Source organism: Suricata suricatta, chromosome 13, assembly GCF_006229205.1.
Source record: "Suricata suricatta isolate VVHF042 chromosome 13, meerkat_22Aug2017_6uvM2_HiC, whole genome shotgun sequence".
Lineage (NCBI taxonomy): Eukaryota > Metazoa > Chordata > Mammalia > Carnivora > Herpestidae > Suricata > Suricata suricatta.
Genome location: NC_043712.1, coordinates 21,867,769 through 21,890,923, shown reverse-complemented (window position 1 = coordinate 21,890,923; position 23,155 = coordinate 21,867,769). Strand labels below are relative to the sequence as shown.

At 40.8% G+C, this 23,155-nt stretch overlaps 1 protein-coding gene across 5 annotated transcripts in view; it reads left to right on the top strand.

The window, feature by feature from the left end:
- The window catches only part of MUSK (muscle associated receptor tyrosine kinase), a 90,960-nt gene that overhangs the window by 44,315 nt on the left and 23,490 nt on the right, over window positions 1-23,155 (top strand). For all 5 annotated transcript variants that reach the window (XM_029920359.1, XM_029920355.1, XM_029920357.1 and 2 more), the window contains 2 exons: window positions 4,370-4,494; window positions 13,724-13,883. In XM_029920359.1, the coding sequence (XP_029776219.1) occupies window positions 4,370-4,494; window positions 13,724-13,883 (285 nt within the window). The remainder of the gene's footprint in view (window positions 1-4,369; window positions 4,495-13,723; window positions 13,884-23,155) is intronic.

Here is a 23,155-nt window from a genome sequence, read left to right as displayed (position 1 = left end):
ATTCATTCTGCACCTTTTTATTTCCTATTGCACCTCGGTGCCTTACTTTTATGGAACCTCCACAGAGGCACAGACTTCATCCTCTCTTTTAAGGCAGCAATTTTAGGACTGGCTCCATAATTTGTGACCCAGGTGCAAATGACAATGTGGGGCCTTTAATTCAAATATCTCTAGTCACTTCAAGACATGGACAGCAGAAAATCGAACCAAGCATGGGGGCCCTCTTAGCATGGTGTCCTGTGAGACTACACAGGGCCACTCCCTCTCGGAGCCAACCCCGCGAACCACACTGCCTACTGACATTCGCTTTGATATGGAATTTTTCACCTGTAATATCACCTGCTCAGGAAAATTTTCCTTGAGTTCCACATTTTGTTTCAACTTAGAATCATCCTTCGTTGAATTTTAGTCTAAAACTGTTGTAGATATTCCTGAGGTTCTTAGGACTGATGCCTCTGCCAAATCTTCCTCCTCAGAGTCTTACTTAGCTTCAGTTTGGAGGTTTTCTAAAACTTGATGCTATTTGAATGGCAAAAGAAATGGGTATCTCATCACATGTTTTCTGGAGCTGTGGGGTAGCCTCCATAGCAATTTTTTTTAATGTTACTATAAAATTTTCAATCTCACAAAAAAGTAGTTACAGTAATAGAGTGAACTCCTATGCTCCTATTACCCACAGCAACAATGATCAATAGCCTACCAGTTTTGTTCCTTGATTCCACTATTTCATTGCTGCTGGTTTCTTCTAAACCAAATCCCAGACATTCATTCAATCAACCAATATGTGCATTAGTGTAAGATTTTTAAAAATATAATACCATTTTCATTACTCTGCTCATTACATCTGACCTGTTGAATAAGAATCCAAGTAAGATACACACATTGCATCTGGAGTTATGCCTCTTGAGTCTTCTTAACTCAATGATTGTTCCCTCTTTCCTTTTTTCTCCTGATACATTTTATTTATTGATAAAACTAAATAATTTGTTATTTTATATTTATATTTATTATTTATATATTATATTTATTATATTTATATTTATAACTTGTTATTTATAACTTATTTATTGATAAAACTAAATAATTCTTAGTCTGAACAAACTGCATTCCCATAGTGTTGTTTAACATGTTCCTTAATCTCTGTCTTTCGTAAGTTGTTAATTAGACCACAGGACTTATCAAAAGCACCTCAGTTTGTTGTGGGGGGGGGAGATATTCAGCTGTATGTATGTATGTATGCATGTATTCTTTTATAGTTGATTTTCAAGTTGGTTTCCATATAATACCCAGTGCTCATCCCCACAGGTGCCCATCACCCCATATCCCCTCTCCCCCTCTCCTATCAGCCCTCAGTCTGTTCTCAGTATTCAAGAGTCTTTCATGATTTGCCTCCCTACCTCTCCCCAACTATTTTTCCCTCTTCCTTGCCCGCATGGTCCTCTGTTAAGTTTCTCCTATTCCACTTATGAGTGAAAACATATGGTATCTGTCCTTCTCCGCCTGACTTATTTCACTTAGCATGATACCCTTGAGTTCCATCCACTTTACTACAAATGGCCAGATTTCATTCTTTCTCATTGCCATGTAATACTCCATTGTATATATATATACCACATCTTCCTGATCCACTCATCAGGTGATGGACATTTAGGCACTTTCCATGATTTGGCTATTGTTGACAGTGCTGCTATGAACACTGAGGTACATGTGCCCCTATGCATCAGCACTTCTGTATCCCTTGGGGTAAATCCCTAGCAGTGCTGTTGCCAGGTCGTAGGGGAGTTCTACTGTTCATTTTTTGAGGAACCTCCACACTGTTTTCCAGAGTGGCTGCACCAGTTTACATTCCCACCAACAGTGTAGGAGGGTGCCCATTTCTCCACATCCATGCCAGCATCCATAGTCTCCTGCTCTGTTCATTTTAGCTTCTCTGACCAGCATGAGATGGTATCTCAGTGTGGTTTTGATTTGTATTTCCCTGATGATGAGTGATGCTGAGCATTGTTTCATGTGCCTGTTGGCCATCTGATGTCCTCTTTGTCTTCTGCCCATTTCTTCACTGGATTATTTGTTTTTCGAATGTGGAGTTTGGTGAGTTCCTTATAGATTTTGGATACTAGCCCTTTATCCAATATGTCATTTGCAACTATCTTTTCCCATTCTGTCAGTTGCCTATTAGTTTCTCGATTGTTTCCTTTGCCGTGTAGAAGCTTTTTATCTTGATGACGTCCCAATAGTTGATTTTTGTTCTTGATTCCCTTGCTTTGGGGGATGTGTCGAGTAGGAAACTTCTGCTGTTGATGTCAAGGAGGTTGTTTCCTGCTTTCTCCTCTATGGTTTTGATGATTTCCTGTCTCACGTTCAAGTCCTTCAGCCATTTTGAGTTAATATTTGTGTGTGGTGTAAGAAAGTGGTCTAGTTTCATTCTTTTGCATGTTGATGTCCAGTTCTCTCAGCACCATCTGTTAAAGAGGCTGTCTTTTTTCCATTGGATACTCTTTCCTGCTTTGTCAAAGATTAACTGGCCATACATTTGTGGGCCCAGTTCTGGGTTCTCTATTCTATTCCGTTGGTCTATGTGTCTGTTTTTGTGCCAATACTATTCTGTCTTGATGATGACAGCTTTGTAGTAGAGGCTAAAGTCTGGGATTGTGATGCCTCCCGTTTTGGTTTTCTTCTTCAATATTACTTTGGCTATTCAGGATTTTCTGTGGTTCCATACAAATTTTAGGATTGTTTGTTCTAGCTTTGAGAAGAATGCTGGTGCAATTTTGATTGGGATTACATTGAATGAGTAGATTGCTTTGGGTAATAATGACATTTTAACAATATTTATTCTTCCAATCCATGAGCATAGAATGTTTTTCCATTTCTTTGTGTCTTCTTCAGTTTCCTTCATAAGTTTTCTATAGTTTTCATCATACAGATCTTTTACATTTTTGGTTAGGTTTATTCCTAGGCATTTCATGGGGTTTTTTTTGTGCAATTGTGAATGGGATCAGTTTCTTGATTTCTCTTTCTATTGCTTCATTATTGATGTATACAAATACAACCGATTTCTAGATGTTGATTTTGTACCCTGCGACTTTGCTGAATTCATGGATCAGTTCTAGTAGGCTTCTGGTGGAGTCTGCGGGTTTTCCATGTACAGTATCATGTCATAATTCAGCTGTATTTAAACATTTGGCACGTTTTTTTAAACCACCTCTTGCCTTAAGATGGGGGCTTCCCTGGGCCCAACATAGTATTTCTAACATGTTCTTTGAGATTCCATTTCTTTGTGTCCCCAGTTTCAAAAAATAGGAAATCTGAACCTGCAAATCTAGAATTAGAATTTGCAAGGGCCACCTGAATGGCTAAGTTGGTTAAGCATCTGACTCTTGATTTCAGCTTAGGTCATGATTTCACAATTCGTGAGTTCAAGCCCTGTGTCTGCACTGTCAGTGCAGAGCCTGCTTGGAATTCTTTTTCTCTCCCCGTCTCTCTCCCCCTCCCCCACGCTCCCTCTCTCAAAATAAATAAGCACTTAAAATTAAAATAAATAAATAAATAAATAATAAAATTAGAATCTGCAAAAAGCATTCACTTGTCAAATCATATCTTCTCTGAACTTTCTCTTATCTAATCAGGAGGGATTCTGTCTCACAGTGAAATATTAATTACCTATTCTCCTGCTCACACTTGGCCTAAAATACTTCTTTTTGGCCCAATGTACCTCATCTCATTCTCTAAAAAGTTTGACAAATTGTGTTTGTCCTCCCACTATGATACAGTTGAAGATATAAAGCACTAATTAATTATTTCATTAAATACGATTACTTTTGTCAGGCTCTCTTCTAGGTACTGCACCAACAGGCTAGGTTTTTGGTTGCTGAAAACTCATAATCTACTGGGTGTAGGGGAGACAGGGAGGAGACAGACTTAGGCAAATAAAAAATAACTTCAGATAGTGGTAAGGTCTGTAAAAACAATAAAACAGGATGATGAAACAGGGAACGGGGGAAGGTTATACTTAATGTTGCGCAGTTGAGGAAAGCCTTTCTGAGGACATGCTGCTTAAACAGAGACTGGATGATACAAGGAAACTGCCACATGGAGATCTGGGGTGTGAGTGCTGTTGGCCAAGGGGGAGCGTGGACAAGCTCCTAAGGTGGAAATAAGCCTGGAGTCTCCTGCGATGGTGAGAAACACAGGGTTAAAGCATAAGTGGCTTAGAAGCCACTGTATCCTTAATACAGAGGGAACATGGAGGAGAACATGATTTGAACACAGAATATGATTTGATTTCCATTTTTAAAAGACCACTCCAGCTTTAGCATGCCCTATGGTATGTGAGTGGAGTCGCTCACCACTTCTGTTTTCCTAACAGTTTTTGCCAGAATCCTGCGGGCTCCTGAATCCCACAATGTCACATTTGGCTCCTATGTGACCCTGCGCTGCACAGCAACAGGCATCCCTGTCCCCACCATCACCTGGATTGAAAACGGAAATGCCGTGAGTGCCATCACCCTGGGGACTTGTCTGGGGAAGACTCATTGGAGAGGAATCTCATGATGGCCCACATATTTGTAAACTTACCCTAATCTCTGTCACAGGACACCTGCACCTCGATTTCTCAAAGCCTTCCAGGATTTTCATTCTAGCAGTCGCTGCCCTAAAAATTGAACTCTGTGGGTTCGCTTCTTCCCTTGTATCATGGAGAAGTGTAGATGATCAAATTTTCCTTTATGTTTTTGTGTAAAAGGGAAATGGTAGCAATTCCTTCCCACACAGGCAAAACGATTTTCACAAAATCACCAGCTTAAGAATTAGTTCACTCCTGGAGAGTACTTTGATGAAAATCCAGAATTAGAACTCATGACTGTTAGTTTAACCATCTTTAATTCACTTTTTCTTATTGCTAACAACCAACATATATTAAGTGTCAGTATGTGCGAGGCTCTGTTCTAAGCGGTTTACACGTACACATTCATTTACTGATTCTACAAATATCTACTAAGCGTCTCCTGCGTGTCAGGCACTGTTCTGGGTCTTACAGATATAGGAGCAAACAAAACAGGTAAAGTTCCCTGACCTCAAAGAACTTACACTGTGACGGGGGAAAGACAAACAATAAAATAGAGCCAATGTTCTATGCAGATAGTATCAAATATTATGGAGGAAAATAAAGAAGGAAAACGAGACAGGAAGTGCAACCTTACGAGGAAGATTCCTTTTTCAATAGAGTGGTCAAGGATGCCTCATTAAGATGTAGAGAATTGAGGGGCACCTAAGGGGCTCAGTCAGTTTAAGCGTCCAACTCTTGATTTCAGCTCAGTTATGATCTCATGGTTCATAAGATTGAGCCCAGCATCAGGTTCTGTTCTGACAGCATGGAGCCTGCTTGGGATTCTCTCTTCTTCTCTCTGCCCCATTCACACACGTACAAGCATGTGCTAGTGTGCTTGTTCTCTCTCTCTCAAAATAAGTAAAATTTTTTAAAGTGATGAAGACTTTTGAGCTAAGATCTGAAGGAGGTAAGGAGAAGAAAACTGTAAGATAACTCCAGTTATCTGTAGTTGTAGATAACTATGGGAAGAAAACTAGGGCAACTCTCTGAGATAAAGTGCACGCAGTATATCAGACAAATATCAAGTTAGTATGACTAGAGATGACTGAGAAAAAAGGAAAGAGGTAAAAGGTGTATCTAGGAATTGTGGATCATACAAACTTATGTACGTATGTTATGAAACAACTTTGGCTTTTAATTGAGTGAGATGGGATGCCATTTTAGGTCTCTTTCTCCCATCTGTTTTCTTGCTGACTCTTGTTCATTGTTTTTTGTTTCTTTGTGTGCCTAGTTATCTTTGACTATCTGTTGTTCATTGTTTTTTTGGTGGTGGGGGAGGTCAGAGATTAATTTGAGGTCTAGATAAAGGTCTGGTCTTTTCTCCAGAAAGAATTTTTGTTTAGTTTTGCTAAGGACCAGGGGCACCTACTTATCTTGGACCATCTTAAACCAAGTTCAAGATTTGAAGCTACTTGGCCATCCCAGATCATTATAGCACAGTCTGCAATTCCATATGGGCTATGTCACTTGTAGTTCACATTGGTACTACATTGTGATGTTACTTTATTGTATCTCTTATTACACTCATCACTCTTATGGAACCTGACTTTTAATTTGTCTCCTCTCTCTTCAAGGCCATCAAAAGGGAACAAATTTTTCTGGGTTGGAAAATTGTCAGGGAAAAATAGAAGCTTCTCAGTTTGTTACATTTGTTAAAAGTATTTTTCCAGAACTTTAATTTTTTTCAGGCCTACTAGAGAAAGTCTTATATGGAGAAATGTCTCAGCCTAGTAGTAGTTCACAACGTTCTTCTGCTACTTTACTGACTCTCTCAAAGTGGGCTCCTACTTATAGCCCTGTTATCTGAACTCTGGATTTTTCCATGACTCTACAGGGAAAATTTACCCATCCTCCCCTCAGTGAACTTCTAGGTTTCCGCAACTTAGTTGATATTAAGTTTTCTATCAACCCAGTCACATCTCTTTGTAGCTTCCAGAAATTGCTGAAAATTTCTGTCCTTTTGATTAGGATACCCTGCCACCTTTCTTTGGATTTATTTTTCCTAATTTTAGATTTTATTTATCTTTTGGGATTCAGGTAGAAAATAAAGAGTTAAACACGTGGGCTGAGACTATCATTGTGGCTCAAGTGTTGGCCAAGCATGACTTGCATGTAATACAACCTTATTTAGTATTTTCTCTCCCCATTAAGTTTCTTCAGTAGGGCAGATTCTTTTTTCACTACTGAGGCTTACCTCAAGCAGGTTCTGTGACTTTTCTGATTGCTTTTAGGTGATTTTAAATCACTTACACCATCCCAATTTAGTAATTTTAAGTGCCTAACCCTGAGTAATAGCCAAAGCTTCCAGATGCAACTCACAGATGGGAACTTTCCCTTCCCCCACCCCAACCTTTTTTTTTAAGATTTTATTTTTAAGTAATCTCTCCACCCAAAGTGGGGCCTGAATTCACAACTCCAAGATCAAGAGTCACATCCTCTACTGACTGAGCTTGCCAGGTGCCCCACCTTCCTCCTTTAAGACTACTGCATGCATGCTTCCTGCCTTCCACAACAGTCCAGTGGTTAGCTTCTTCTCTCACACTCACTCACTCTTCCCCCACTTCCTGACTGCTACTTAAGACTATATTCCTAGAGCTTTGGGGTTGGAAGGAGGGAGGAGCAGTACTTGAAGTGGAAAAGTTCTAATTTAATTGACACTCTTAAGTTGGCTTTACACCACTGTGCCCAGCAAGTATTTAAAAACAATTCTTTCCATCATGGACACATTCATGATTCTTCAGAAATCAAGGATATTCAAGATAACCCCACGATTCATTTTCCTCAGGGCAACCATCTCCCTCTTAGCCTCCAATTCATTAGTTGATGGAAATCTCTTTGTTGGGGTCCCATCAATGCCCCCCCAAAAGATCTTTGGGGAAGATTGAAAATAACTCCAAACCAGATCTTCTATAAAACCTCTGTGTTCACAAACGTATCCAGACCACTGAACAGAGCCACCCTCTTTTTTTTCCTTCCATTGGAGCTGCTAGGCAGCCTGGCTCTGCCCTTTAGATTTTACAGGTAGTTATCAGATAACATCTTAGCTGTGTCAACAAATTGCAGGTGTGTCAGAGTCCCCAAGACCACCCTCAAGTTTGATGATTCGCTAGAAGGACTCAGAGACCTCAAAAAAGCCATTATCCTTATGGTTACAGTCTATTACAGTGGAAGGATACAGACTAAACCCCATAGTGGGTAATTAATCAGTGTTCTCTCCCAGTGGAGTCTCATGGAGAGCACCGAATTCTCCCAGCAATGATATCAACATGTACGGCATCTTGTACCGAGGGAGCTCACCCAGCCTTGGTGTCCAGGGTTTTTCCTGAAGGTCGATTACATAAGGATGCAGGGTTCACATGACTGACCTTAGCTAGTCTCTAGCCCTTCCAAAGGTCAAACTGATACAGCATAGCCAGAGTCCCTACTGAACAAAAAGAGCTATTCACCATAATTCGCACTTGAACATAAACTATCTGGCTTGGTTCAAGGTCTCAGCTATACAAAGACACTCTTATGAGGCAGAATTTTCCAAAGGATGAGAGGTTATCTCTTAGAAGCAAGTCAAAAGCCAGTCCTTCCTGGGTTTGAGTGCAGGGTGTGAGCACCTCAAGTCCAATAAGTTAACCCTTTATTCATAGCAGGGGACATACGTCGATCCTGCAGGATTGTCATACCTCTGTCACACCTTAAGGAGACAGGGTGCTTTTTCAAGCCAGTCCCTTGGGTGGGGTGAGGATGGCTCTCACTACAGCTGTGCAACTCAACCTTGACGAGCCATCTAAAGGGCCTCCGCTATTTTCATTTTTCATGTCCTCCAGGATAGTCTCTCTCCAACTTTTTGGTATCTTGTTTGCAGTGTGCATATGTTGTCATACTAAAAATATTAACAGCACCATTTTAAAGTCAAAGGAGTGTTCTGCATGAGAAGAAAAAAGGAAAGAGGGGAAAAGAAGGTGAGGATGGGGAAGAGAAGTAGGACACAACATGGGAAGGGAAGACGGGAAGGGAGAGAAGTGTGTGGGAGCAAAGCACGTCCGTGTGTTCAACTCTGGTGGATATAGCACACTAGGAAAAAGATGTCAAATTCTAAGCTGACCTGAACTAATAAAGAATGTCATCCTGCAAAAGCAGCCTCTTTAGGGCTTATAATCCATTTATTACTTTGTTTTCACTAGGGTTTATGCTGAAAGGTTGTTTCTTCTTTTCTGATACTTGAACAAAACCACTTTTCTCATAATTTGTGTTTAAAACCAATTTATCTTGTCTCTTCAAAATATAGTAAAAGAATTAATGTCATTTTATAGGCTTGCTACATGAGGTATCATAAATAAGAATAGGTGAGGGGTTAGCAGACTTAAGTTGGAAATATTTCTCTTTAGTTAATGTAACTGTAGGGCAGTCCTCTGACTTCTCAGACATGAATTTTCCCATATTTTTAAAGATAGAGGTGTCAGGTGGCTGGAGAAAATGATCCCTAACACAACATGAGGGCTGAAGTCCTCCAATTTTGTTAAGTTACAATCAAGTATCTTGTAGTTCCTGTTATTCTTTACCTCTCTAATTAAAATGTCATAATTCAAATCTTGGGGTGCCTGGTGGTTCAGTCAGTTGAGCATCCAACTCCTGATTTCAGCAGGTCATGATCCCAGGGTTGTGGGATCAAGCCCTGCATTGGGCTCTACAATGAGTGTGGAGCCTGCTTAAGATTCTCTCTCTCTATCTGCTCCTCTCCCCAACTTGTGCTCACACTCTCTAAAGTAAGTAAGTTAAAATGAATTTCAAATCTTATTTTCAGTATGTTTTGTGACTCTTCTACGGAAGTCACCCTAGTTGTCTTAAGCCTCTCAAGGTAGTATAAAAACTATGTCCTAAGAAAGCTGGGAAACTGATAGGACTTTACTGATTTATCTTCCTCTATGAAAACAGGAATAAAGAAAATGGAAAGACACATGGTTTAGAAATAATTCAGTGTTTTCAAAGGCTCATAGCAGTTCAGAGCTGGAAGATACATGATTAGTCTCTCTTGGAGTTCATGAATAAAAAAAAAAAGTCGGTTTGAGTTAGTTTTGGTCCTACTGAGACCCCAACTTAATCATTCAAGATGTGATTCACAAAAAGATGTGAATTCACAAGATTGAAGATGTGATTCACAAAAAGCAGGAAGCAAAATAGATTCATTGCCTCTGATTCTAAAACACGAATAAAACCAACTAATAGTGACTTTGTTCCAGGAAGAAAGCAAAAGTACAGCTGTGGTTCTCATGGTCAGAGAGAGGGCTGCTCCCACAGCCAAGTTTCATTCGTGGCGATAGGACCCACATCCAAATAGAAACTGAGAGGACCTTGCTCGTGCTGACACAAATCACAGGAAATGGAGGCAATCTCAGGCATGCGGTAGGCTCTGAAGTAATCAAGAATTATTTTTGCTTTCTTCCTATGCAAATGGCATTCATTTTCCATGGAAATTTGTGGTCTTAGATGAACTTCAAAGTAAATAGTAATATTCCTTTCATTTTACAACACTGTAGGAGTTTCACGTGGATAGAGCAGAGCTCACTTTTCTTAAAGAAAATAAACTTCTATGCTGATAACCATGAGATTTATTGCAAGTTAGACTGATAATATCTCTATTATTTTGGCATTCAAGTAAAAGAATATAGAAAAATTACATGTCTTTCTTGTTTCTCCAATAAATACAGTTCCTAAAGGATTTTAAAAGCTGAATCCTTTCAATTTGTTAGAAGAGTTTTATAAAAAATAACCAAACTGTCTATGTCGAAGATTGTGCTTTTGAATTTTCTTAAAGGGAGGCTCACCTTTTCTTTACGTGTATTTTTAAGAGGTAGTATTTTTGGTTTGAAGCACCTGAGCTTTGGAGTCCTCTCATCTTACTGGCTGCGTAAGTTAAAATAATTACCTGCATCAGCTGGAACATATTGCATGGAATATTGCAGTAGCCAGACTGAAAGAGGTAACGATGGTGATGTTGATCACAAACAATGTGGAAGGTTTTCTGAGGTTGTTGCCCATTTTTTCTTTTTTTAAAAACAATGTCCATCTATTTTGAGAGAGGAGAGAGAGAGAGAAGGAGTGAGCAGGGGAGGGGTAGAAAGACAGGGAGAGAGAGAATCCCAAGCAGGCTCTGCACTGTCAGCACGGAGCCTGATGCGGGGCTCGACCTCATGAAACCATGAGATCATGACCTGAGCTGAAACCAAGAGTCGGACACTTAACCAACTGAGCCACCCAGGTGCCCCGAGCCCTTTTTCTATGATGCACATACAGACATTGTTCCAACCCCCTACACAGGACCCTACTGGGCCCCACCCTCGGGCTCTGTCAGTTTTCTCAACAAGCTGGAACTAACTGTAAGACAGAACCATCGAAGCCAGAGGCCTCCCTACGCTACGACCAAGTCCTGATGAAGTGAGGAGATTATTCATAAACCTGCGAATAGATCCTCTCAAAACAGCATGATTAATGTACTAATGATACATAAAAATATCCCACAGGTCAATACTACTTTGCTACTTTCAAAAAGCTTTTCTATACATTGCCTCAGGTGTGAACCAAGATGCCTACGTGTGACACAGTTCCCTGTCTGCCTCTTTTGGAGGTCACTTTCTCAGAAAGAGAACTGCACATTCGGAGCAGAGAGCTGTTTGTCCAGCAGGTTCAGGGCAGTATGTCTGACTGACTTGCAGAAAATAACATATATACTGTAAATCCCAGATATAGTCACCTCAGTGAAGTATTCAGTTTTGCCTAGGCATACGTTGGTCAAAACTCATAATAATCTGAACTCGAGGCGCAAAACGATCAAAATGGAGGGCAAGAGGTGGTTTTTATTTTTAGGTCATCAAAAAAATACAAAACTGTATTTTTCCATGTATTTTCTTTCCATGAAGAAAGAAAAACAAATTCACACTGACTAACAAGGCCTGCTGTGCATGAGTCACAAACCGAATCAAGCAAGGCCTCTGGAAACAGGAGAAAAAAGCCTTTAGGAGCCACACCATCATGGAGCCATGGGCCTCGTAACTTGCTGGTCCCCTCACTGAATTATTTCAACACCTGCATGAAGTCCAGGAGAAGAGAGGTCAGCCAGTTTAAAACTCATCCTCTTTCCTCCCAAGAATGTTTTCAGTAACCTTGAGGAGTAATTTAGGGATGATTTTCTTAGGTGTGAACACGAAAATGACGCTAGTTTCGTCAACCTCAGGAGAAAGACTCCTTCCCAAGTCGTCTCCCAGGCCCTGTGCACACCTCCTTCCTGAAGGAGGGATTAATCTTGCAAAGGGGGAAGGTAACTGTTCTATAGATTTCACTATCAACTGGAAAGGGACTGTATTTATAAAAGAAACATCCCAATAGCGTAAAGCATATTGATTGAGCCTAGAGGTCTGAGGTTTTTAGCTTTTTTCTCATTATTGCTTTGCTCTTAAAATTCAGGGAGAATCCAACATTGCATTTCAAATTATTCAGTCTTTTCTATTTAACTTGGAAACTCAAATCCGTTAAGAGGTTGCACTGCCGATAAATATGATAATGATGAATTCTATCTGAATTTCCAACTGAGTGTGTGTCTCTTGAAGATATTTTTCTCTCTGCCTCGTCAATTTCTCAGAGTCCAGGACGCTTCTCTGGGGAAATCTTCCTTAAGCTGATGCTCACATGATGTTTTTATCACAAAGGTTGGAAATAGTAGTGCAGGGAAGGAATAAAAAGATAAAGAAGCTAATTGAACAGACTTCCTGGCTTAATTGCTACAGAGAGCACTGGCTCCAAGGCCAGCCAGACACCTGGCCGCAGGGAGAAGGAAGCTGGTTTCAGCCCAGGGCCTGCCTTCCCCTTGCTCGTCTAACTGTGAAAACGGGCAAAATAGCAAAACAACTGGCTCCAAATTTCTTAGTCCCAGCCTCATTTCCCGCTAAGGGACAGAGAGAGATCTTTCAAGGCCACTCCTCTGAGAGAAGGTCAAGGTGACTCATTGACTAATTCTTTGGTTGTCATTCCCTTCAGATTTCCCTCAAACTGGCATGTTCCCCCACATACAATGACATTTAAAGAATAATTATTGTAAATATGGTATAATGCTCAAAAAAAAAGTGAACAATCACCATTTTAAAAAGTGTCACCACCTCAACAATGACATTTAAGTCATATATTTGTTTTGCTCATGGGTGACTTGTTGCAGTTAGTATTCTTGTTTTCTAATAACTCTCCATTCTCTTCTAGTGCTAAGGAAGACACTCTAACATAATAGTTAAAAGCACGGGCTTTGGGATCAAACTGGGGCACAAATTCTAACTCTGCAACCTAACAGAAAGTGCCAGTCAGCTGTCTTTCCCACAGAGCTGAAATGATGATAATAAATAAGCACGTACATAAGTAAACCTGCCAATGAAGTGCTAATATTGCACTGATATCCTGGCTCTTCAAGGACATTTGATTTTCTGATTTAAATAGTATGACAGGATGTATGTCATGCCTCAGAAACAGAAGTTGCTTTACAAACATTTTTCTTCGTAACCACCCATCTATCTGCTGTGCATCTTGGAGGACAGAACAGGAGTTAACTTTTTAATCATGCTCATAAGCATGTGAGTTGACTGGGTGGTTTTGCCAGTTTGGGCCAGGATTTCGTGATCTTGGCTGATCTAGTTCCTTTGACTGGCACGTTAACTGGGGGCTAGTTATGAGTCCATGATCTAGAATGGCCTCACTTGTATATCTGGTGATTGTTCTTGGCTCCCAGCTGGGGCAGTGGGTAACTGGACCGTGTGTGCTTCTTCCTCAAGTAGGCTAGCTCTGGGTTGGTCATAGGAGGTCACGGGCTCCAAGAGCAACAAGAAAGTAAGCCACAGGGTGCAAGAATTTTACAAGTCTGTTTTTGATTTTCTAAAACAGGTACAACGCCAATTTAGATTCAGTGCACGGAGAGAGAGATGCTACTTCATGAGGGAAGAGCTCCAAAGGTTTTGGCTATTTTTGCAATCTACCCCGTGCCTTTTGATCATCATTTTAATACTTTCTCTTGCAAGTCAACCTGGTGCATCACATTAGGATATCCTGACCTAATTCTATCTGCTTTTTTCCCCTCTACTCCACCAGGTTTCCTCTGGGTCCATTCAGGAAAGTGTGAAAGACCGAGTGATTGACTCGAGGCTGCAGCTGCTCATCACTAAGCCGGGACTCTTCACGTGCATAGCTACTAACAAGCACGGAGAGAAGTTCAGCACCGCAAAGGCTGCGGCCACCATCAGCATAGCAGGTAGGGTGGGTTTTCCTAATTGCATTGCTCTGGGAGAAGGGAGAGTTGGCACTATTCCACATAAGCATTCTGGAAGAAATCTGTTTTCTTTTATTTCTTACTCCAGTCCCCTTTGGGCTATTTCTCCTCCTTGGGGACATTCCAGAGGTTGATCTAGATCATTGACATCGGGAGATGTATCGCCTTGAAAATGAGATCCTCAAATACCTGTCCTAGTGATAGGTAACAGCTCCCAAGAGTTCACGGCTAGTCTGCCCTTTCTTTCCTCCCTCCCTCCTTCTTTTCCTGTCTTACCTTTTCTTTCCTTTCCTTCCTCTCTCTCCTCTCTCTCTCTTCCCAGCCCCCTCTCATTTTATTTCTTTCATGGAGCCAATCACACTTCCCATGGCTCTCAAAGATGATCTTGGCAGATATTTAACACGGTTGTGCCAATCTCTGCATGGTTATTTCTTGAGGGCATTTTTACTTAGGAGTATTTGATCCACTTTGTGGCCTTTCCCTTTCCTGTTTCATGAAAGGGATAGCAGGATTTACAGGTGTTTTCAAGGAAAAGAGCTGACATATGGATTTCTAGGATATTTGTGTTGAGTTATAAAGGTTTATTTTTAAAAATATAAATGCCCCAAAGGCTTCTGAGAACATCTGTAGGATTCCTAGAGATGGAAATAATCCCTGTATCAGGAAATGCCAGGCATGTTACACTCAGAATGCGTCTACTGCCCAAGGGTCAGCAGAGACACTTGGCCTCACATGTAAGGCAGGCACTGGTGGAACCCGTGCCCAGGGCTAGCTCCCCGGATCCTGCTGTTTCTCATTGCTGTGCCACTTCTTTGATCTTCCATGAAGGGGAGATTGCTAGTTATGTCTGTGATTTTAATATGAGGGGAAGAGAGACCACAGAGAACTATATAGGGAGAACTGGACAAGATTAGTTATCTTAAAGCATGCCTGTGAAGTAAGGAGTAGATTCTAGGATTCCTTCTGCCTTCTTCTTCAGGGATATATCTGCTTGTAGTATCTTGATATATCAGTTATTCTAGAATTTTCACTGATGGGAAATTATTTCTTGCAGAGAATGGTGAGAGTTCTAAAAGTAAATTCAACTCAACTGAACAAACAATAAGAAAACAATGATTGTTTATATAGCACCTTGTTTATAAAATACTCTTGCATACATTTATTAAATACTAGATTCAGGCCATCATTAGGTAGAATAAAGGATGCACACTTAAGTAACAAATGGATTATTAACGATGCAGTGCCTGCGTTCCAGGGACTTTCAGTCTAGAAAGGAAGTCAGTTACCCATATACATTATGGCACAGACGGTTCTATCGCAGAAGCAGAGACAAAATATAACAGCAGAACAAGAGAGAGTGAGAGAGAGATTAAGCTTGGGAAAGAACCGCCACCTAAGTAGGAGACAGGAACATGAGACAGAAAGGTTAAAGTGTGTTCAGAAAACAGCAAGCAGGTTAGCAAGTTTAGAGCACGATGGCACTGGGAGTGAGGTGGAGAATGGGAAGAACGGTGGGCTCTGGCCACGTTATGAACAGCCTGAGTCGGCTGGATGTCTTCTCCAATCAGTGAGAAATCCTCTAATCATTTTAGAGGAAGGAGACCAGCGATATGGTCAGATATACCCATCAAGTTAACAGATGCTGGGTGTAAAAGAGTGGGGGGCATGCACGCCGTTAGGAGGCTTCTCCAGGAGTCTAGAAGACTAATGACGGTCTGAGCAACGCCTGCAGCACTTGGTGCAGAGAAGAGAGATACAGGAGGCCTACCAGGATAGAAACCTAGGAGTTGAATGCTAGGGTGTAGCAGTGTAGTAGAATACGTTAAGATGTGAGAGTGAGGATGTCCAGGACAAATAATAATGGATAAAAAAAATTTTTAAACAAGACTATGAGGAGGTCCAGGATATAATAAAAGAATTAAAGGTTTTGATGCATTTGAATAACGTGGAATTATTCTAGTCTCACTATATAATGTTTTATTTGATATTCAAGAACCAATGTTAAGTAAATACCTATTTACAGTATCTATCCATCCATCCATTTATATAATGTGTGTGTGGAGAGAGAGTGGGAGGGAGGGAGAGGGAGGGAGGCAGACAGAGAAAGAGAGAGACAGATTTATATATGAATACTCAAATCCAAGAAAATAAATGAATTTAATCTAGTTTAACCTATACCTCCACAGGGTGGAAGAGAAAAAGTAATGTTGCTAATCTTAAGAGCATTTTATCTTAGGTAATGATTCAGTCATTCACATATTAATTCCCTGCCAGGGCTCTTCCTTCCCTTCTGCCTGCCTCTCCCGAGACGGCAGGGAAAAGGGACCTGGAGCCATGCAGCGGTGACGTTCTCTGGAACAAACCCCTGCCCCATTCTCCGGTGAAATCCACAGCTGGAGAATCTGTGATCTCATCTCTTGGCTTTGTTAGGCCCCAGGGGATCCCCCGGCCGGCTCAGCACCTTCGAGGCGTTGAGGCTCCTCCTGTAACAGTAACGTCCTCTACATCTCCGTCACATCTTTCATCCAACCCCTCTTGAGTCTACTTTGCAACCTCTGCAACTAGGTCACCCTGCGTCTCCCTATGAAGGCAGGCCTGCTGAATTCCAATTCAGCTCCTTCCTTATCTGGGGCCTGAAGCAACTTCTGCCTCACTTTCTGCATCACTTTCATGTTACACAAAATCCAAGAGGGTCAGACTGATTGACCCAGCTCTGCTAGACAGAGCTACCGTTTTTACACAAATGTGGCCATCCTACGTCAGGATAAGGGATCCCTATAAGGTCCCCTGCTTCCAGAGTTCCAAATAAGAAGTCCAGACCCTCTGCTTTGGATTTTTCCTTAATTTATATCTCCCTTCTAGGATTCTGGCCAGAGAAAGGAATCTATAAAATGTATACCTGAATTCTTAACTCCTCTACCTTCCTCCTTTCCACAACATACCAAGTTGGAGGGACTCCGCTTTAGTGTGGCAACCTTCAGAGCCTATCATTATAAATACAAGGGTGAGTGTGAAGGCAGTGATACGGCGATAAAGGAGGAGCACCTAATATAATAGGTATATCTACATCACACCAAGGCAGATTCATTGCATGGACATGATCTTCAAGATGCTGAAAGGACTATAGAGCATGACTGCCACCATATTGTACACAGCAGCACCACCCCTGCATCCCTGACCTAGCTCTAAGGAGAGCCTGATCCAACTCCACTAATTAATGGGAGATACCAACAGAGGAGACTGTAATACTAAGAGATTAATGATCTCTTCTGGTGGTAAAAAGAGCCTTAAGTTATGGCAAGCAGCATAGAAAAGCAGGGTCTCAGGATGGAGGGAAAGTGGTCTTGGGCGTCAACACTGAGTGAGGAGGGAGGCACTCAGCAAAGGTAGCCTGGGAAGAAATAGCAGTAGTATTTGCATGAGGAAAAAGATGGTGGAACTAATGCATGGATTAGCATGTAGCAGCAGAGAAGATTAGAGATCTCTGTGGCAGCGGAGTTGAAAGCAGATGAGAAGCAGTAACCTAAGTAGGGTAAAGGTCATGTAGACTGGAAGCAACCAGGACTTGACCCTAGCCAATGGGCAATGCATACTTAGTAGTGTTAGGTGCTGTAACCAAGGTGAACCCTTCCGTACATGGAACAAAAAATGTTACTAAAATGAGTGAAAAGGGACTCCCTTCAGGAGCTAATTCACAAAAAGCTATAAGATCTTTCTGTTTATCCCTTGATCTATTTTTCCTGTTGGGTCTCACTATGAGGCTGGAAGCTCCCCTACTTTTCCTAAAATTTCCACAGGCAGATCTAATGAGGGTGTCTCATGAGTGCAAAGGAATAAGACCTCCGAACCCCATGAGACGTCTGCCATTTTCTCTTCCTCTCCGTGGTCCCTTCTGTTCCATTAAGCCTGCTAGATGCCTCATGAGGATTCCAGTCCATCACTGAGGAAACTACCTCCTAATCCTGGGGTTCTCCCAGAGGCAATATTCTAGAAGAGTGAGGCCACATCAGTGAAAACCAGATCCACAGAGCCACTTAATTCAGAATCATTTTTAAAAAGCTTGCTCTTAGGCTCCCCAGTTTTCCCAGAGCATGGATGTGACATCTGCTTTTTGCATTTCTGCTTTCAGCCCCCCCCCCCCCGCACCTCATTTGGCCTCGGATGGCCTCAGAGGTGCAGAGCTTTGAGTCAGACATCATGACTCCTCTTGACTCGCTGGCAATGCTTCCTTACCCCAAACTCCCCTTGTTCTCATTTCAGCCATCCCAATGCCCACCCCCACCAGCATTCTGTAGTCAACGGCCTCCTTTGTCACATTCTCTGTGTTTCACTTTGAAGCTTTTACTCCATCTGTTTATTTACTCATCCCAGCAGGAAAACTGGAAATGGAAAAATCTGGTCTGGGATTTAGGATTTATGTCTAATGATATTTCTAGTGTTTGAAGGAAAACAAAAAATAAGGATTAGCCTTCATTTTCCCAAAACTCTCCCATGTGTATGTCCGAATCCTTATGTGTTGTTCAAGAAATGTGATAGACTTCTTTCTGACTCATTTACATTTGCCGTTAGTCATCAAACGGAGTTAGGAGAACTTTTGGAACCTCTCCCTATGAACCAGGAAGTTGCATTTCCTTCCAGCCACAACCTTGAAAGGCTCAAGTTGCAATTGAAAATCACCACGATGCTGGGAATTTGGCCAGGTGCCTTCTCTTTGTCATTAGAACCCTCGGCTCTATGACAGAGACCAACAAGACAGTCCATGATCCCTGAAATGAGCATAATTCTGAGCCAGATGCCACCAAAACAGGCACAGGCACTAATTCTACCAAACATTTAAAGAAGAATCATCACCAATGCTTCTCACACTCTTCCAAAAGTTGAATGGGGAGAAATACTCCAAAATTCATTTCACAAGGCCAGCATTACCCTGACATCAAAGCCAGATTAAAGGATACAAGAGGAACACTACAGACTACTTTCCCTGATGAATACAGATGCAAAAATTCTAAGAAAAATATTAGCAAGCCAAATTTAATAGCATATTAAAAAGAGGACTTACCAGGGCGCCTGAGTGGCTGTCAGTGGGGCATCTGACTCTTGATTTCGGCTCAGGTCATGATCCTAGGCTCATGGGATCGAGCCCCACATCAGTCTTGGTGCTGAGCATGAAGTCTGCTTAATATTCTCTTTCCTTCTGCCTCTCTCCCCTGGTTGCATGCTCGCTCGCTCTCTCGCTCTCTAAAATAAAATACAAAAAAAAAGAGCACTCATTATGATCAAGTGGGATTGACCCCTAGGTTGCAAGGATGGTTCAATATATGCAAATAAATAAATGTGATATGTCACATTAATAGAAAGATTAAAGCCCTATTATCTCAATAAATGCAGAAAAACATTTGAAAAAGTGCAATATCCTTTCATGATAAAAATGCTCAACAAACAAGGTACAGAAGGAACATACCTCAACACAATGAAGGCCATCTATGACAAACCCACACCCAACATCGTACTCAATGTTGAAAGGCTGAAAGCTTTTCTTCTAAAATCGGGAACAAGACAAGGGAATCCACTCTCACTCTTCTATTCAACATATTACTAGGAGTCCTAGCTAGAGCAGTTAGGAAATGAAAAGAAATAAAAGGCATCCAAATTGAAAAGGAAGAAGAGGGGCACCTGGGTGGCTCAGTCAGTTAAAGGTCCGACTTTTGCTCAGATCATGATATCACAGTTGATGAATTCAAGCCCTGCATTGGGCTCTGTACTGACAGCTCAGAGCCTGGAGCCTGCTTCAGATTCTCTGTCTCCCTCACTCTCTACCCCTTCCCCACTCATACTCTGCCTGTCTCTCTGTCTCTCTGTCAAAAATAAATAAAACATTTTTAAAAATAGAAAAGGAAGAAGTAAAATTATCTGTTTGCAGATGACAGGATCTTATATAGTGAAAATGCTAAAGACTCCACCAAAAAACCATTAGAACCAACAATTCCAGTAAAGTTGCAGCATATAAATCAACATATAGAAATCAGCTATGTTTTTATACACTAACAACAAAACATCAGAGAAAGAAATAAAGAAAATCCTCCCTCCCATTTACAATAACATCAAAACAATAAAATACCTAGTATTAAGTTTCATTGAGAAAGTAAAAGATCTATATGCTGAAAACTCCTTAGAAGAAAAAATGTTGATGAAAGAAACTGAAGACATGAATAAACAAAAAGATATCCTATTGCATAGATCAGAAGAATTAATACTGTTAAAATGTCCATATTACTCAAAGCAAGCTACAGATTCAATGCAATACCTATTAATATTCCCATGGCATTTTTCACAGAAATAGAACAATCTTAAGATTTATATGGGACCAAAAAAGATCATGAACAGCCAAAGCAATCGTGAGAAAGAACAACAAAGCTGGAGGCATCACTCTTCCTGATTTCAAACTATATCACAGAGCTATAGAAATCAAAACAGTATGGAGTTGGCATAAAAACAGGCACAAAGACCAATGGAATCAAGAGCCCAGAAATAAATTCCCAAATATATGTGAATTAAATTACTACAAAGAAGTCAAGAATACACAGTGGGCAGGGGGCACCCGGGTGGCTCAGTCAGTTGAGCATCTGACTTCAGTTCAGGTCATGGTCTCACAGTTCATGGGTTTGAGCCCCATGTCATGATCTGTGCTAACAGATCATGTTTCAGATTCTGTGTCTCCTTCTCTCTCTCCCACCTCCTCTGCTCATGCTCTGCCTCTGTCTCTCAAAAATAAATGTATGTTTTTTAAAAAGTTAAGAATACACAATGGAGAAAGAACAGTCTTTTCAATAAATGGTACTGGGAAAAATGGATAACCATGCAAAAGAATGAAACTGGACCCCTACCTTATGCCATACACAAAAAGCAACTCAAAATTGATTAATGTCCTAAACATAAGACCTGAAGCCATAAAACTTCTAGAAGAAAACAGAAGCAGCAAGCTTTTTGACAGTCTTGGTGATGATTTTTTGGATATATGTCACCAAAATGATAATGCTAAAAACTAAACCAGTGGGATTACATCATACTAAAAAGCTTCTGCACAGAAAATCCATTAACATAATCAAAAGGATTCCTATGAAATGGGAGGAAACATTCTCAAATCATGTATCTGAGATGAGGTTAATATCCAAAATATATAAAGAGCCCATACAACTCAATAGCAAAAGACAATTATGAAAAAAAGGGGGAGCAATGGGTCTGAACATTTTCCTAAAGAAGACTTACAGATGGCTAACAGGTACATGAAAAGGTGCTCAACATCACTAATAATCAGGGAAATGCGTATCAAAATCACAATGCGGTATTACCTCATATCTGTTAGAATGACTATCCAGAAAAAGATGAGAGTTAATAAGCATTAGCAAGGACGTGGAGAAAAGGAAACCCTTGTGCACTGTTTGTGGGAATGTAAATTGGGTCAGACACTACGCAAAACAGCGTGGAAGGTCCTCAAGAAATTAAAAATAGAGGTGACATGTGACCCAGCAGGTCCACTACTGGGTATTCATCCAAAGGAAATTACAACCTGACACCGAAGAGGTATCTGCCTTCCCATGTTTGTTGCAGCTTTACTCCCAGTTTATCTAAACAGGAGATACCAGTTACAAGATATGGAAGCAACCTAAGTTTCTGTCAACAAATGGATAAGGAACATATATATGTATATATATAATATCTCATCATATACCTTCTAGTATCTCATATGCATATTTACATACAATGAGATATTATGCAGCCATGATAAAGAAGGAAATCTGGCCATTTGAGATAACTAGGATGAAACTTGAGGGCGTTATGCTAAGTGATGTAAGTCAGAGAAGGACAGATATGTATGATATCCCTTCTACATGTTATCTTTAAAAGTCTAAGTCATAGAAACAAGTCATAGTCAACAACCCATGCTGGTTGGAGGGAAAGAGAGATGTTGGTCGAAGGGTACACACTTCCAGTTATAAGATGAATAAGTTCTAGGAATCTTTGTACATACAGTGATTACGGTTAATAATACTGTACTATATACTTGAAAGTTGCTATGAGAACAGATCTTAAATGTCCTCACCACAAAGAAGAAATGGTAATTATGTGACATGAAGGAGCTGTTAGCTAGTGTTATGTAAGTATATACCTTAAATTTAGACAACATTGTATGTCAGTTATACCTCCGTATAACTCTGCTGGCAAAAAAAAAAAAAATAGACACCGATTCGGTAGAGGAAAAGCTTGTATTTCCCATTCTCAGCGGCATTAATAGGTCTCTCCTGGAACACTGAGGTTCCGAGTTTCGTCTATCCTTATCCAGCCTGAGAGTGCAGTGGTGAGTTCCCATCCATCCTCTAACACAAGCCACTCAGTCCACCAACACCCCCCACCTGCAATGCCCCTTCTCTGGACTAACCTCAGGATCTGGGGCTTCCAGTTACCCAGTTTAAAGCTCAAATAAATATATGTAGCCTATCCAAAAATAGGCACAGGGAAAAATCTGATGTGGTAGTATTGGAGTTCCCCACCCCCACAATGGGCCACAGATGTTTACATTCTGTATTTAAGGAGTTGATGTTTCACACTATTACCATTAAAAAAACCCAAGTTTGAATTACATTTTCACAATCGACATAGCTAATTGAATGTACTAGCAGGTTCCGTGGTCTCTCTCATGTCTGATAGTCACATTCCCGTGTCCCTGCAATGTTCTTCCCAATAACAAGACAGACGCTCGGTGCTTGAGCCAGGAGAGGTAGAGCGCTCTTACCAACAAAACAGACACCGCGCCCTGGTGTTTCGCGGTGGCTTCATCTGGCTTCAAATTGATTAAAGGTGTTTGTTTTTGTTTTGAATGAAAGGGAAAAGAACACACGAGTAACAGCCAGTAGCCATCCTAAATTGCTACCAGCTGTCCTCAGCTAGGCATAAGGGGCAAACATCCTTTTTACAATCGGGCAGCTTTCTCATATTAAAGTTTACTGTGTTTTCGAAGACAGCCCAAATTTTAGACTTTTCCTGATAAATGTAAAGATACTGCACATATTGATGACTGTTGGAAATTTTTTTGGAATTTAAAAAAATCTAGTTTTGAAATCAAAGCATGTATTTACAATTACAATCCCCTGCACCCCAGCAAAACAAAATGTGCCTGGAGGAGTAGCTGTTAGAAACACATGGAAACCCTCCGATTCTCTTAATATTCTCAAGACGTCCAAGCACCCTAAATCAGT